This window comes from Hyperolius riggenbachi, chromosome 3 (genome assembly GCF_040937935.1).
Source record: "Hyperolius riggenbachi isolate aHypRig1 chromosome 3, aHypRig1.pri, whole genome shotgun sequence".
Taxonomy (NCBI): Eukaryota; Metazoa; Chordata; class Amphibia; order Anura; family Hyperoliidae; genus Hyperolius; species Hyperolius riggenbachi.
This window is the reverse complement of record NC_090648.1, coordinates 34,965,196-34,981,866: the sequence shown is the minus strand read 5'-3', so window position 1 is coordinate 34,981,866 and position 16,671 is coordinate 34,965,196. Positions and strand designations below refer to the sequence as shown.

Genomic DNA, 16,671 nt, shown 5'->3' with positions numbered 1-16,671 from the left:
CTCTGTGTAATATCCCATCTCAGTGAATATCTGTGCAATATTTCATCTCAGTGAATCTCTGCGCAGTATCCCATCTCAGTGAATTTCTGCACAGTATACCATCTCAGTGAATCTCTGCGCAGTATCCCATCTCAGTGAAATTCTGTACAGTATCCCATCTCAGTATCCCACTTCAGTGAATCTCTGTACAGTATCTCACTTTAGTGAATCTCTGTACAGTATCCCATCTCAGTGAACCTCTGTACAGTATCCCATCTCAGTGAACCTCTGTACAGTATCCCATCTTAGTGAATCTCTGTACAGTATCCCATCTCAGTGAATCTCTGTACAGTATCCCATCTCAGTGAATCCCTGTATAGTATCCCATCTCAGTGAATCCCTGCACAGTATCCCATCTTAGTGAATCTCTGTACAGTATCCCTTCTCAGTGAATCTTTGTACAGTATGCCATCTCAATGAATCTTTGTACAGTATCCAATCTCAGTGAATCTCTGTACAGTATCCCATCTCAGTATCCCACTTCAGTGAATCTCTGTACAGTATCCCATCTCAGTGAATCTATGTGCAGTATCCCATCTCAGTGAATCCCTGTACAGTATCCCATCTCAGTGAATCTCTGTACAGTATCCCATCTCAGTGAATCTCTGTACAGTATCCCATCTCAGTGAATCTCTGTGCAGTGTCCCATCTCAGTGAATCCCTGTACAGTATCCCATCTCAGTGAATCCCTGTACAGTATCCCATCTCAGTGAATCCCTGTACAGTATCCCATCTCAGTGAATCTCTGTACAGTATCCCTTCTCAGTGAATCTTTGTACAGTATCCCATCTCAATGAATCTTTGTACAGTATCCAATCTCAGTGAATCTCTGTACAATATCCCATCTCAGTGAACCTTTGTACAGTATCCCATCTCAGTGAACCTTTGTACAGTATCCCATCTCAGTGAACCTTTGTACAGTATCCCATCTCAGTGAACCTTTGTACAGTATCGCACCTCAGTGAATCTCTGTACAGTATCCCATCTCAGTGAATCTCTGTACAGTATCCCATCTCAGTGAATCTCTGTACAGTATCCCATCTCAGTGAATCTTTGTACAGTATCGCACCTCCGTGAATTTATCTAAATAATCAAATCTCACATAATCTGTACAGAGCACTACATCTTACTGAATCTCTGTAGCCTAGAGATGCATCTCTACAGTGCTAAGCCCTAACTATCCCTTTGGGCGACAGTACTCTTCTTGTATGTGTGTACAAGGCCTTAAAGGGATCCTTAAGCCTGGAAAAAAACATCTGTTTTACTCACCTGGGGCTTCTACCAGCCCGCTGCAGCTGTTCCGTGTCTTTGCAGTCACTCTCAGATCCTCCTGAAAAGCTAGTTTAGTTTTCGTCCGACAGGCTCACTACACCTCTTCAGGCCTGGTCATGCCTCTCCTTCTACGCGTTCCTGTCACTTTTTTATTACATTATTTTCAATGGAGTTCCTCTTTAAGTGCCTCTTTGAAACAGAATACTGAAATAAACAGTATTTTTATAGCTGTGTTATGATGACCTACCAAACACTGGTGGGCTTTTGCTGGGACACAGGTTGTGGTACGTCAGGTCGAACAGAGAGCCCAGCTTCTCACTCAGGATCCCAATAAAAGCTTCTGTGTCTGCAGAGTTCACCAGGCGGTCAGAGAAGACTCTACAGGAGAGATGTGCAGGATTACAGATAATATTATTATTATATGCAGGGAGATGGAGGTTGTATGCTCTCTAGGTCTCTACCCACATCTCAGCATACAGATATGGTATTAGGTTCCTTCAAAATTGTCCTTATACTATGCTAGGACATGAGACTAGGACTATAGTAAGGATTAGACTGTAAGCTCCTCTGAGGACAGTCAGTGACATGACTAGGTACTCTGTAATGTGCTCTAGAAGATGCCAGTGCAATATAAATACATAATAATAATAATATGGTCGGACAATAGACTATGACTATGGTAGGATTAGATTGTGAGCTCCTCTGAGGACAGTCAGTGACATGACTATGTACTCTGCACAGTGCTGCAGAAGACGTCAGTGCTATACATGTACATAATAATAATAATATGGTCGGACATTAAACTATGACTATGGTAGGATTAGATTGTGAGCTCCACTGAGGACAGTCAGTGACATGACTATGTAATCTGTACAGCGCTGCAGGAGATGTCAGTGCTATTAGCGCTGCGTAATATGTTGGCGCTTTATAAATACAATAAATAATATAAATACATAATATTAATATGATAGGACATTAGACTATGACTATGGTATGGATTAGATTGTGAGCTCCACTGAGGACAGTCAGTGACAGGACTATGTACTCTGTAAAGTGCTGCAGAAGATGTCAGTGCTATATAAATACATAATAATAATAATATGGTAGGACATCAGACTATGACTATGGTAAGGATTGGAGTGTGAGCTCCTCTGAGGACAGTCAGTGACATGACTATGTACTCTGTAATGTGCTGCAGGAGATGTCAGTGCTATATAAATACATAATAATAATAATAATATGGTAGGACATTAGACTATGATAAGGATTGGAGTGTGAGCTCCTCTGAGGACAGTCAGTGACATGACTATGTACTCTGTAAAATGCTGCAGTAGATGTCAGTGCTATATATATACACATACTTATATAGTAGGACATTAAACTATGACTATGGTAGTATTTAACTGTGAGCTTTGCTGGGGGTGCCCGCTGAGAACACGGTACCCCCTGAGAACACGTAATGTATATACTAGTGCAGGTGAGGGCGCTATACCTGAAGCATTCGTGTACCCAGAGTCTGGAGATGCTCTGCTTGGTGTCATGGAGGTCACGGTGCGCACGCAACATGCCTTGGAACACCTGGGAGGGGTGAAGAGGTGACAGGTCATAAAATATTATTTTTTCACTTTTTAAAGCGTACATATTGAAAAAAAAAAGGACTATTACAAATAGCACATAGTACACAAATTATGAACAAGAAAAGGAACAAATGTTGGAACTGAGTGTTATATCACACATCATAAAATCATCAACAATAGACAATTATTTTTTTAATGCTGTCATTACTTTTTTTTCTTTTTCCCACAGGGAGTGGAACTCATTACCTCATGCTTCACAGACAGAGGCACTACCTCTGGACTTTCTCATCTTTTTGAAACAAAACATTCAACCCATGCCGCAAAAATGTTTCCGCATTTTTCTACCACATCTCCTTGAATGAACAAGATTCGGTTTCCATGAATTTTGTTAATTAGTTTGGTCTCCAGCAGACGATTAAGGCTCCTCACCTTAGAGATGTCCCTGAGGTTAAACAGGTAGTGGATTTTGGCCGGGGTAGGCAGAAATCTCTGGGTTACGGCATTATACAGCTCTATAGTAGCCTGTGTGATTATATCGCCGACCGGTTTCACCTCCTCCTCAAAATCCTGCAGCTTCTGGCTCATCATCGTCCCAAAAATTCTCTTAATCTGAGATTCCTGGAAAAAAACAAGTAGACACCACCTTTGTCAGACCAACTATGATGGTCAACTTGTCAAGTTGACCATCACCAAAAATTGTAATGCTTTTGTAGCTAATGGAGAACGTAAATCATTTCAGGAACTTGGGTAGTTAGCTCTACAATGGTGAACATCAAATCATTGTTGAATACGAAACTATTGACTCACAGACGGAAACGTCATATTAATCAGGTTGAATCGACTTTGAAGACGTCCAGAAATAGCCGTTCTTCCACCTCCAGGCGGACCCATTGCTGCCATGAGGAACATGTCCTAGGAAGAGCAAAGTAAAGAAAATAAGAAAGCGTATGAACATAAAAATAGATGACTTTTTAGATTTTTAAGAGGAGGAACGCAGAGGAGAAGATCCTGGTGAAGCAGAAAGGACCACTGAATAACAGTACTCATCTAAATTTCATGGATCCTCACCTTGACGTATTTGATGGTCTGATTGTGTCGGTCATACCAGAAACCGTAGTCAATCCAGAGACGCAGAAGTTCCAGAGGGGGCTGTGATCCAAATGTGTCTTTAGCTGGCATGTTGAGGTCATCCATGAAGGTAAGAAGTTGTTTGCCTCCTGCAGGAACATAAACACCTTTTGTCCTTTTCTCCACACGACTCTCGATGATGTTCTGCACGTTGTTGGAACTAGTCTGAGGAGACAAAACAGCGCAAGCCCTCATGTATGACCATTTTTTGTACTGGAAACTCAAGATTGGCTGTGGAGGGTTTTATCAAGGTGTACATTTGAACTCAGAATGCTGCCTCATAACTTATGTGCAGGTTTTTGAATAAGTCTGAACTGCAGGCCGCATGGAATTAACAACTGCAGCGAGCTTTGGGAGCCACTAGAAATGGCTTGGCGGGCCGCATTTGGCCCCTGAGCCAGAGTCTACTGAGTTAGTATCTAAATGGGACACTTTTTACCCTACAGGTACACTTTAAGTTCTTGATGTTTTTGAATTGCGTTAGTTCCCCACAATTGACAATGCCATACACAATACCTCTTTCATTAATTTTTTCCAATTTTGTTCAATGCTTTAATTGGTTACCTGTGCCGACATGTTAACGGTCAGCAGTGCCCACTTGTTGGCATCCAAGGACTGGAGAACACTTTGGGCGATGGAGGTTTTCCCGGTGCCCACCGGACCCACCAGGAGGACTGGGTACTGGTGCGTCACCAGAGCGTTCACGATGAACTGGTAGCGCACTGTGTCCACAGTTGGTACCATAATCTTGTAGAATGGGGCGCTGTGAGGAGAGATCATAACAGAAGGGCACAGATTGGCACAAAGACATCACACAGCCATAATCCATATATTAAAAAAATCTGCCCAACCAAACCTAACATTGGACAAGTCAAAATCAGCATGATAAGTGGTTATGAACAGTGTAACAAACCAAAGTGGATGACATAATACCTCTTAAGGGGGCCAAATGTACTTCCACTGCAATACAGCCTGCTTCCTCTCATCTCTGATTTCATTTGGTGGGTGGGGTCAATGATGTATGACCATGTGATCACCAATGAAAGAAAATCAATAGTCGCTTGACTACAATTCCCAGGATTCCAAAGAAGAATTTGCACACAAGCAGGGCCGGATTTGTACTTACCAGTGCCCTAGGCCTGCTGTCACCAAGCGCCCCCCCCCCCCCCCCAGCCACCAGCACCAAAAAACATTCTGTCCAACTATCTGACTAGCGATCACTGGTTTGAATGGGCTAATTTCAGTTGTGCTGCTGTGTCCCTCGTTGAACAAAGAATCAGTGGATGCTCTGTCCTCTCACGATTCTTGTAATTTGCGCTCCTGCTCGAATGTGAACAGCAGCCGATAGTTTTCTGGGAATGCATACTTGAGAAATTACGGTGATGTATGACCAGTACTTGTCAAGAATACATAACACTGTACCGGCCTCGGTTGCTGTGCACATCTGGGCAGGAGCAAGAAATTACAAGGAGCGCGAGTGACCAGAGCATGCGCTGCTTCTTTGTACTCTGTGTGACTGGCTGCAGTCGGAGCCACAATCAGGCGGCAAGGCAGTGCAATGGAGAGAAGCCCATCCAAAACAGAGAACAGGTAAGCAGCAAACATCCTGTCAAGACCCACTTTGGATGTTCTGTTGTAATTAGAGTGGACCTGAACTCAGAACTTCCTCTCTGCTCTAAACGATATGCAACAACATAACCTTTAGAGAAAAACATTTCTTTGTTACAGCTGATACAAATCCTGCAATAAATCGGCAGCGTGTCTAATTCCTACTTTCATGGAAGCAAATATATTAACATCTTGTGCTTTAAAATAAGCTTATATGCTGTGGCAGTCAGGTGACACAGGGAAGATATCAAATTACAACTTGTGATTTAGACACAGATGTGGAAGAATTCAAAAGGCTCTCTAAATACATACATGGTGCATGTCTCTGCATGGTTTCCTTCTGTCCTGTGCAAGAGTTCAGCTCCACTTTAAAGCATCTGAATGACATTTATTTATATTTGCTGAAAAATCTACGTATCTCTTTTGAATGCTGAATGTACATATGGCAGTGTGCTCTAACATATTGGCAGTATACAGGAACAAAGTCTGAAGAAGGCTTATTAGCAGAAAGCTTACTCTTTTTCTTTTAAGCCAATAAATGGTATCATCCCGATTCAAAACTCTCTGCTTTTGCTGATGGCTAAGATGGTACAATGTTCTGCTGCTACAGGAAAGCAGAAGGATGCCAAACCATAAACACTAGCATAGAGGTAGCAACAGCTCAGGTGACAGTGACAGTTTAGCAATGAAAGGGAAGCATACTGCATTTTTATTTAAGGCTGCAGCAGTTCTCATAGATGGTCGGAGCTGAAGGACAGAAAATGAGTCAGGAAAGAGTTAACTGAAGCAGAGACTAGATCACTGGCTAGGAAGAAAAAAAAAAGCAATAAATTAGGCCTAGATAAGAAAGTGTAATTTACAACTGCTGGGGTCAGTGTCACAGCTGTGCAAGAGAAGGTGAAGAAACTAGCAGAATTGTTTGTGAATGCCTACATTAGAACTCATTGGAACTTAGTTGTATCTGCTTTGTAATGTAAATTCCTGGTATTTCTCACATCCACTTGTACTGTATGTCGATCATAAAGATAATTGGATCATCAGGTGACAGTTATGATTGATCCTGATTGTTATAACACATCAGGAAGTGAGAGGTGCAGGGATTGGGGAACTCTGGAATTCATCTATTAGTGCAGAGCAGGGTGCTGGCTGGCTCTGCTGCGGGAACAGAAGAGATGATTTACTTTGACATATGACCTCTTCTCTCTCCAAGTCCTGCCGCCCTTCTGATCTTATCTGATTTTATCGCCCTAGGCCATGGCCTTTGTGGCCTTTGCAGAAATCCGGGCCTGCACACAAGTGGTAATGCCAAGTAGATTTACTTAAACCAATGAGCAACAGGTGATAGCTAGTGATATATATAAGCTTCCTGTCTACTGATGCTTATTCATGGAACCCATGAGGAAACACCCAGTGGCGCTATGTGCGTTGGGTTTCTTGTAGTGACACACTGCTCAGTGTTTCCAATTCATCTATCTGGAACTGCCAACACTGTGCAGATTTGCTTTGCTTGCCTAGTTCACTGCTTTATGGTGGAACAAGACTCCCAGAGCATCAGTTCTTTCCTGTTCTTGTTACGATCCATATCTGCTGGTGACTTGTTACATGGACTTCCTCTAGTCATCAGCAGAGGTCTCCACTGTCTTCATAAGACTTTGGTAATACTCATGTGGTTCCTCCTATTTTACCAGCAGGGGGCAAACCTCCTCAAGAACTGCATTACCTGGACATTGCTAAGGAGAGGAAATCCGCATCACCTGATTCCTCTGCACAGGATATAAGCCAGCATCTGAGAATCAAGCTTTGCTAGTTCATCGTTGCTATTTAGCCTGAGTGCTAGCCCATCCTGTTCTTGTTACCTCGGTCCTGTGTATCTTATCTGCTTACCTTGTATGACTTTTGCTTTTCCTGACGATCCTTTGCCTTGCGATTTATTTGTACTGCGTTTGTTCTCTGATATTGACCCTTGCCTGTCTGACTATCCATACTGCCTGCTGTTTGTCTGTTTATATTGCCTGGTCATATGCTCCGTGTATATATTTGTAAATAGGTTGTACATACTTACTAAGCGGGGTTAGGGATTGTGTGCACACAGATCTTGTGTATATACACTGGTTGCTCTGCATATCCCAGTATATGCAGGGAGCACTTGTATATACAAATTGGGTTGGGATAATCTCCTCCTGTATCCTTTGCATACAAATTCTTGTACAGTTCACTTGTGTTGCCAGTATTGCATTATCCACATGTATGTGTGTGTGTGTGTGTGTGTGTGTATTTATATATTGCAATTCTCACAAATAAACCTTTAAAAACATCATCCTGGTTTGTTCTCAGTATTTCCATATCAGTGACAACCACACTCCATGCAATTCTTATGCTCTGCACTTGTTGCATTGCATGGGTTCATAACAGATGAACTAGCCATACATTGTCACTTGGAAATACTGAAGCACCTCTGTTTCCGTCATGATGGAAATGACTACAGAGCAACTTCTTGAATTCGCTACCATAGCAAGAAATGAAAAAAAACTCTGTTATCATATGTTTGCTGATGACACCTATGATGATTTGAATCAGCAAATCTCACAGGTTCAGTCCTGCATCAGAAAAGGAATCTTTCCTCCTCATGAACTGGGAGATTTCTTGTCTGTATTGCAGGAATGTCGTGCTAAAGCCCAACCCCGTTCAATCGGTTATTTTCCCTCCTGCTTTCAGTTTTCCCAACCGCCAGCGCCTGCTACAGGCAACAATTTACTAACAGGGAGAGATCAGGTATCACCAGGTTATTCCACTATCCATGTTCCAGGTGACTTATCAGGCCCCATTAAAAGTGACTGGGATCCCCCATTTGATTTATGGGGGGTTGAGTGTGCTATAAATACGTTAAAGGATGATAGGGAATCATTTTTTGAATATTACACCGCTAAAGATGGTAATTTTTTGATTGCATGCATTAAATCTGTAACAGATTTGGTTGATAAGGGTATGTGCAGGCAAGATTATGTGTTTCCTCTAATTGATTCATGGGAGAAGATTTTGCTTGGTAATCAGTATGCACAGCATCCAGTGAACCATATTAACCCTGTTAGACCCAGCAGTAAGTTTGTTTCTTCACCTTTTAAGAAACAAGTTAACTTTGACCCAGTATTTGATTGCTATCAGATTGATCATTTATTTGCATATTTAAAGAGAGATGAGAATGGGTTTTTTCATGATTTCACTATGAAAAATGAACAATATGTGAATGCATGCATATGTGCTACTCAGTCATTGATTGACCATAGACTGTGCAATCTTGAATCTGCTTCTGCTTTGATAATCGCCTGGCAAAGGATTCTGTCTCTCCATTTCTCTTCTGATCTCTCCTCTGTTAACCCTTTACCTACCTTAAATCCTGTCCATAACTCACAACCTGCAGCAGTTAGAAACCGCCCCAGAGACATTGAATTGCCTACACCTGTGATTAAAAAGAAAACTGTTCCTTTGCAGACTGCTATCAGATCTACACCCTGGTCATTCCAGCGCCCAGCAAACAAATACATAGACTCTTGCAAACTTACTCCTGCCTCCAGACTGGTTCAAAAGACAAAAACTAAACGCAAATATTTTTCTACAGCTTCCATCTTACTCATGCAATCATCAACAGAAGCCACCTCTGCCCTGCCTGTGCCAGCCACCTCTGCCCTGCCTGTGCCAGCCACCTCTGCCCTGCCTGTGCCAGCCACCTCTGCCCTGCCTGTGCCAGCCACCTCTGCCCTGCCTGTGCCAGCCACCTCTGCCCTGCCTGTGCCAGCCACCTCAGCCCTGCCTGTGCCAGCCTCCTCTGCCCTGCCTGTGCCAGCCTCCTCTGCCCTGCCTGTGCCAGCCACCTCTGCCCTGCCTGTGCCAGCCACCTCTGCCCTGCCTGTGCCAGCCACCTCTGCCCTGCCTGTGCCAGCCACCTCTGCCCTGCCTGTGCCAGCCACCTCTGCCCTGCCTGTGCCAGCCACCTCTGCCCTGCCTGTGCCAGCCACCTCTGCCCTGCCTGTGCCAGCCACCTCTGCCCTGCCTGTGCCAGCCACCTCTGCCCTGCCTGTGCCAGCCACCTCTGCCCTGCCTGTGCCAGTCAGCTCAGCAAAGTCTATGTCTGAAGCTTTAGCAGTACCCATGTCTGTCAGTCCCATGTTTCCTCTCTCAGAAGGTTTGGCAGTGGGTCCTCCAGACATCTCAGCAGATCTCCTCCTGCCAGCTACTCCGGCGGAATGTCAGTCTGCTGTCCCAGCAAGATCATACTCCACAGCTCAGCCAAAGGCCCAGCCAGGTGCTCGATCAATAAGTCTGCCAGTTGCTCCATCTGAGGTTCAGCTAATTACTCTGCCGAAGGTCCTGCCAGCTATGCAGACAGTGGTCCAGCCAGATGCTCAGCCAAAGGTCCAGCTCTCTCGAGTTTTTGCTGATGCCCATTGCCCTTCTACTTCTGTTAGAGCTCAGACTTATGCTGAAGTTCAACCTGCACAGATGTCTGAAACTCGGTTACCACACATTCTCACTGTTGTCCAGTCCTCTCAGATACCAGCTGAGGTTCAGGCACCTCAGGCTCCTGCTGTCACCCCATTTCCGCAGACTCCAGCTGAGGCCCTGAACTCTCCACCAATGGCTGACACAGAATTCTCACAGATCCCCACTGATGTCCAACTCTCACAGATACCAGCTGAGGTTCAGGCACCTCAGGCTCCTGCTGTCACCCCATTTCCACAGACTCCAGCTGAGGCCCTGAACTCTCCACCAATAGCTGACACAGAATTCTCACAGATCCCCACTGATGTCCAACTCTCACAGATACCAGCTGAGGTTCAGGCACCTCAGGCTCCTGCTGTCACCCCATTTCCACAGACTCCAGCTGAGGCCCTGAACTCTCCACCAATGGCTGACACAGAATTCTCACAGATCCCCACTGATGTCCAACTCTCACAGATACCAGCTGAGGTTCAGGCACCTCAGGCTCTTGCAGGTAAACTGTTCCCACAGATTCCTGCTGAGGTCCTGAACTCTTCAAACATGTCTGGCACTCAGCCTTCACAGGCTCCTCTGGATACTCTGCATTCACAAACTGTTGCCAAGCCTTACAAACGTTTACCCGGAATCATCCAATCTGCTGTCATACCTGTCTTACTGGTGAATGACTTTCAATTTGTTACTCCCTGTGATGGTGTTCAATCCTCTGTTCCCTGTGATGGCTTCCAGTCTGCCGTTCCTGATGGCTTCCAGTCTGCCGTTCCTGATGGCTTCCAGTCTGCCGCTCCTGATGGCTTTCAGTCTGCCGCTCCTGATGGCTTTCAGTCTGCCGCTCCTGATGGCTTCCAGTCTGCCGTTCCTGATGGCTTCCAGTCTGCCGTTCCTGATGGCTTCCAGTCTGCCGTTCCTGATGGCTTCCAGTCTGCCGTTCCTGATGGCTTCCAGTCTGCCGTTCCTGATGGCTTCCAGTCTGCCGTTCCTGATGGCTTCCAGTCTGCCGTTCCTGATGGCTTCCAGTCTGCCGTTCCTGATGGCTTCCAGTCTGCCGTTCCTGATGGCTTCCAGTATGGCTTCTTCCAGTATGGCTTCCAGTCTGCTGCTCCTGATGGCTTCCAGTCTGCTGCTCCTGATGGCTTTCAGTCTGCTGTTCCTGATAATGACATCCAGTCTCTTGTTCCTGATGACATCCAGTCTCTTGTTCCTGATGACATCCAGTCTCTTGTTCCTGATGACATCCAGTCTCTTGTTCCTGATGACATCCAGTCTCTTGCTCCTGATGACATCCAGTCTCTTGCTCCTGATGACATCCAGTCTCTTGCTCCTGATGACATCCAGTCTCTTGCTCCTGATGACATCCAGTCTCTTGCTCCTGATGAGGACATCCAGTCTCTTGCTCCTGATGAGGACATCCAGTCTCTTGCTCCTGATGAGGACATCCAGTCTGATACTTTCTTTGATCATGGCCTGCTGCATTTTCTGTTGGCTTTCAATTGTCTGCTTTGCTTGGTGTTCTCCAGCCTACCACTCAGTGTGCTCTCTTCCCTGGTGACTTCTAGTTTGGCATCTTGCTGGTGGTGTGTCCTGATCCACTGTAGTCTGCTGCCTGGTCTGTTCAGGTACACATCAAGTCTGCTGCCAGCCTTTTTGCCAAGTGTCTCTTGGGACCCCGGTGGATGTGAGTTTGTGGTCAAGTGGAGCGTCCTGAGGCCACTCCTTAACCTCCCTAGCGTTCTGGACGAGCTCAGCTCGTCCAGCAAAAACTTGCTGAAAGTGTTTTGGACGAGCTGAGCTCGTCAATCCCGCCAGGGAGATTTCCTGTTTCTCTGCACCGCCCGCTGCAATTTTCCCTCATCAGAGGGATTCCCCAGGATGGCTGGATGCCTGACTGCACGCTGTGGGTAGCGATCTGTGCTACCCCCAGCATACAGAACAAGCATCCAGCCACCCTGGGGAATCCCTGTGCAGCTGGCGGGGCAGAGAATGTGCTGCGTGCAAGGATTCCCCCTATGTGTGCGGACGGGTGTCCACTCTGTGCAGGGGGATTCCCTATGCGGGCTGGTAGTGGCCGGCGGGGTTCCCCTCTGTGCAGCAAGGGGGGGGTGTCCCGTTCTATGCTGGCTGGTAGTGGCCGGCGGGGACCCCCCTTCTGGGCGGGAGGGTGTCCTGGTCCTTTGTAGGCTGTGGGTGGCCGGCGGGGACCCCCCTTCTGGGCGGAGGGGGGGGGGGTGTCCCCGTCCTTTGCGGGCTGTGGGTGGCCTTTCCCTCCCCCCTCCCATCCCCCATGCAAGCCCCCCCTTCCCCCTGAACCCCTTCCCTCGGTGTGAGTCCTGTTCTACTCACCAGGCTGTCTCCAGCGGCGCCAGCAGAATCCCTTCTTTCTCTAACGCCGAAGTCCCGGCCTGTGACGTTACTGCTACGAGGCTCAGTGACGTCACCAAGCCTCGTAGCGGTAATTACACAGAGCATGAGACTTCGGGGATGGAGGAAGAAGGGATTCTGCGCCGCCACCGCTGGAGACAGCCTGGGTGAGTAGAACAGGACTCACACCGAGGGAAGGGGTTCAGGGGGAAGGGGGGGCTTGCATGGGGGATGGGAGGGGGGAGGGAAAGGCCACCCACAGCCCGCAAAGGACGGGGACACCCCCCCCCCCCCGCCCAGAAGGGGGGTCCCCACCGGCCACTACCAGCCAGCATAGAATGGGGACACCCCACAGCCTGCAAAGGACAGGGCCCCCCTCCCTGCCCAGAAGGGGGGTCCCCACCGGCCACTACCAGCCAGCATAGAATGGGGACACCCCACAGCCTGCAAAGGACAGGGCCCCCCTCCCTGCCCAGAAGGGGGGTCCCCACCGGCCACTACCAGCCAGCATAGAATGGGGACACCCCACAGCCCGCAAAGGACAGGGCCCCCCTCCCTGCCCAGAAGGGGGGTCACTACCAGCCAGCATAGAATGGGGACACCCCACAGCCTGCAAAGGACAGGGCCCCCCTCCCTGCCCAGAAGGGGGGGTCCCCAAAGGCCACCAACAGCCTAAAAAGAACAGGGACACCCCCCCCCCCCCCCCCCCCAGAAGGGGGATCCCGACCAAATAAAAAAAAATGATTGCAAAAAGAAAAAGAAGTTTAAAATGATTGGAAATTAATTGAACCACTTCTTGCACGGAAATCCTGGGGAAATAGAACGCCAGGGAGGTTAAGGGGGGGGTAATGTTACGATCCATATCTGCTGGTGACTTGTTACATGGACTTCCTCTAGTCATCAGCAGAGGTCTCCACTGTCTTCATAAGACTTTGGTAATACTCATGTGGTTCCTCCTATTTTACCAGCAGGGGGCAAACCTCCTCAAGAACTGCATTACCTGGACATTGCTAAGGAGAGGAAATCCGCATCACCTGATTCCTCTGCACAGGATATAAGCCAGCATCTGAGAATCAAGCTTTGCTAGTTCATCGTTGCTATTTAGCCTGAGTGCTAGCCCATCCTGTTCTTGTTACCTCGGTCCTGTGTATCTTATCTGCTTACCTTGTATGACTTTTGCTTTTCCTGACGATCCTTTGCCTTGCGATTTATTTGTACTGCGTTTGTTCTCTGATATTGACCCTTGCCTGTCTGACTATCCATACTGCCTGCTGTTTGTCTGTTTATATTGCCTGGTCATATGCTCCGTGTATATATTTGTAAATAGGTTGTACATACTTACTAAGCGGGGTTAGGGATTGTGTGCACACAGATCTTGTGTATATACACTGGTTGCTCTGCATATCCCAGTATATGCAGGGAGCACTTGTATATACAAATTGGGTTGGGATAATCTCCTCCTGTATCCTTTGCATACAAATTCTTGTACAGTTCACTTGTGTTGCCAGTATTGCATTATCCACATGTATGTGTGTGTGTGTGTGTGTGTGTGTGTGTGTATTTATATATTGCAATTCTCACAAATAAACCTTTAAAAACATCATCCTGGTTTGTTCTCAGTATTTCCATATCAGTGACAACCACACTCCATGCAATTCTTATGCTCTGCACTTGTTGCATTGCATGGGTTCATAACAGTTCTACTGCACACCTCCCAGCATCCCTGCCAAACATCATGGAATTTTTAATTGTTCTGATTGTACGGAGAGGGCAACATCACGGAGATGTTCTGGAAATTTAAAGCTTGAACCACCTGAAATAAATGTGCCTATTTCTTTACTTCATCCCGGGATCATTGGCAATTTCTGACTGGGACAATGATTGTGTTCCGATGTTTTCCAAAAACTTACTTGGGTGGGATTCTCCATCCTTTGGGTAGTCTGTCCTCAAAGTTCATCCAGTTCTTTGATTTTGGGTCTACAAAATACTCATAGACCGTGTCCTGCAATCAAAGGAGACAAAACAGCATTAAAGGATAAAAAAAAAAGAAGAAACCTACTTATAATCTACTTTCTGTTTAACATATTAAAAAATGCTAGAGAGATGTGATATGGAGATAAATGATGTATGTTTCTTTACGGACGGTGGTATGTAATGGCATATGATGAAGTATGAATGGATAGGAGCTTATCAGCATCTACCAATCCCCCTGAGATGGCTCTACAAAACAGTGCTGTAGTGTGAGCAGATGCCAAATATAAAATGGAAGCAGGTTCAGCTGACAGCAATGCTGTCCTGTTTATCAAGCCTTTACTTCAGTTCTATCCTTTCAGACTTGTATAGATCAGAAGTAATGGTCTGCAGTACCCATCCTTAATCATTTTGGAAAGCCTTTCCCCATACCGAATGCATTTAGCAACCTGTTGAGGCGAAGGGGTTTTAAAGAGAACCAGAGATGAAGCAACCTCATGTATTTTACCTTATAAATCAGTGGGAACATGACAGTAAACACCTAATCTGCTCTTTGTTACATTGTTCTCTGTTTAATTTGCCTGTTATCACCTCTAAGATAAGAATCCCGACTAAGCAGTCGGTCTGGCTTTGCTACAGAATAATTATAGCTGAGACTGTGTTCTTTGCTGTCTTCAAGTCCAAGCCTGCCCCCTGCTGGCTTTGCTCAGGAATCATTATAGCTGAGTCATTATAGCAAAGCCAGACTCAATGCTCAGCCCGGGATTCTTATCTCAGCTAGATAACAGACGATGGAACAGAGAGCATGGTAAATGTTTTCTCTAATGTTCCCACTGATTTCTATGGTAAAATACACAAGGGTGCTTCGTCTCTGGTTCACTTTAAGCATTATTGTGAAGATGTTGTCAGCTGATACGGTGACTAACAATAGCACTTGTACATGACTAAGGCTTGGTTCACACATAAAAAGGTGTACAGTCCTGTCCTGACAGTTGGCATCAGTTTTGCATGTGTTTCAATGGATGTGTTCACACATAAATCTGTACATTTTCATCCAGTCATGTCCTGTCAGTTTTGTGTCAGTTTTCTATGGGTGTGTTAACACATAAAGGGGTTGATACACTATCACTATAGCTCTCCTTACTGCAGGCTCAGCGTGCCTTATCAGAGTTAACGTGCCATATTAGAGCTAGCTTGCCTTATCAGAGTAGCATAGCGAGCACTACGGACTTATGCCTGCTAATTGGCAATGACGAGAGCTCAAATCGTCCTGCCCTGAGCCCCTGCGGGTCCAGTCACTTTAGAGGACATTATCCTCGCACTTTGATTGGCCCAATACGCTGCCTGTCAAGTTTCCTGTCAAGTGACATCCCATTTGGGATACGCTTCCTCTTTCCACACATCGATTTTCCTATTCAACAACAACAAAACCAGATGGGAATTAATTCCCTTAAAATGTTCGATCGATCCAATTCCAATTTTGGCCCAAAATTGATTAAAGTATTGATTGGACAGGATGTAAAATCTAGGTGCATTGAGGGCGGGGCAGAAGTGGTGTCAGATCAGTGCCCTATAGCACTGCACTGCATCGAACACTGCAACAATGCTGTATGATTGATTTTCAATAGATTCCCTGCTAAAATCTGTTGTGCTGTGTGTGGTGGGAAATCACTCCCAAATTGATTTCTTTCAGAAAGAAATCGATCATTTTGAAACACTGGGTGGAAATCTATAGGAGTATGGTAGGGCGGAGCTACAAACCAACACACAGCAATATGTAGGTATAGAAAGTGTTTCTGATGCTGAAACTAGGATAACAAAAAATGGGAAGTCTGAATAATTTACCACATTCTACTACATGCATCTATGGTGTCTTTTGAAGACCCTCCCAGACAGATACTTTGTTGTGTTCTGATGATATGTAAGCCAATAACGGAGACATTTGAAATGTATGGAATTCAGAGCAGGAGCAGACATTGGGTGGAAACACTTTGGGATATACACTTTATACACTTCAAGCCTATTGACCACATTATCTGTGCAGCTACCTTATTGGGGAAGCTTCCTTCAATCTCCCTCAGAAAGTTGTCTATCTTCCTCCTCCCATCTTCATCCACGGAGGCGCAGACCGACCAGACGAGGCAGAACAGGAACCAGAGCTCTACCATACGGCTATAGTTGTCTTGGTCTGCAGAGTTCACCTGTGATGGGGAGCAGAAGGAAC

At 45.9% G+C, this 16,671-nt stretch overlaps 1 protein-coding gene across 2 annotated transcripts in view; it reads right to left on the bottom strand.

Moving 5' to 3' along the window:
- Positions 1-16,671, bottom strand: part of DNAH2 (dynein axonemal heavy chain 2) — a 401,787-nt gene that overhangs the window by 101,375 nt on the left and 283,741 nt on the right. For both annotated transcript variants that reach the window (XM_068273978.1, XM_068273977.1), the window contains exons 47-54: positions 16,496-16,648; positions 14,387-14,478; positions 4,581-4,779; positions 3,957-4,181; positions 3,696-3,800; positions 3,318-3,506; positions 2,804-2,889; positions 1,559-1,689 (exon numbers count right to left, since the gene is read on the bottom strand). In XM_068273978.1, coding sequence (XP_068130079.1) covers positions 1,559-1,689; positions 2,804-2,889; positions 3,318-3,506; positions 3,696-3,800; positions 3,957-4,181; positions 4,581-4,779; positions 14,387-14,478; positions 16,496-16,648 — 1,180 coding nt within the window. The remainder of the gene's footprint in view (positions 1-1,558; positions 1,690-2,803; positions 2,890-3,317; positions 3,507-3,695; positions 3,801-3,956; positions 4,182-4,580; positions 4,780-14,386; positions 14,479-16,495; positions 16,649-16,671) is intronic.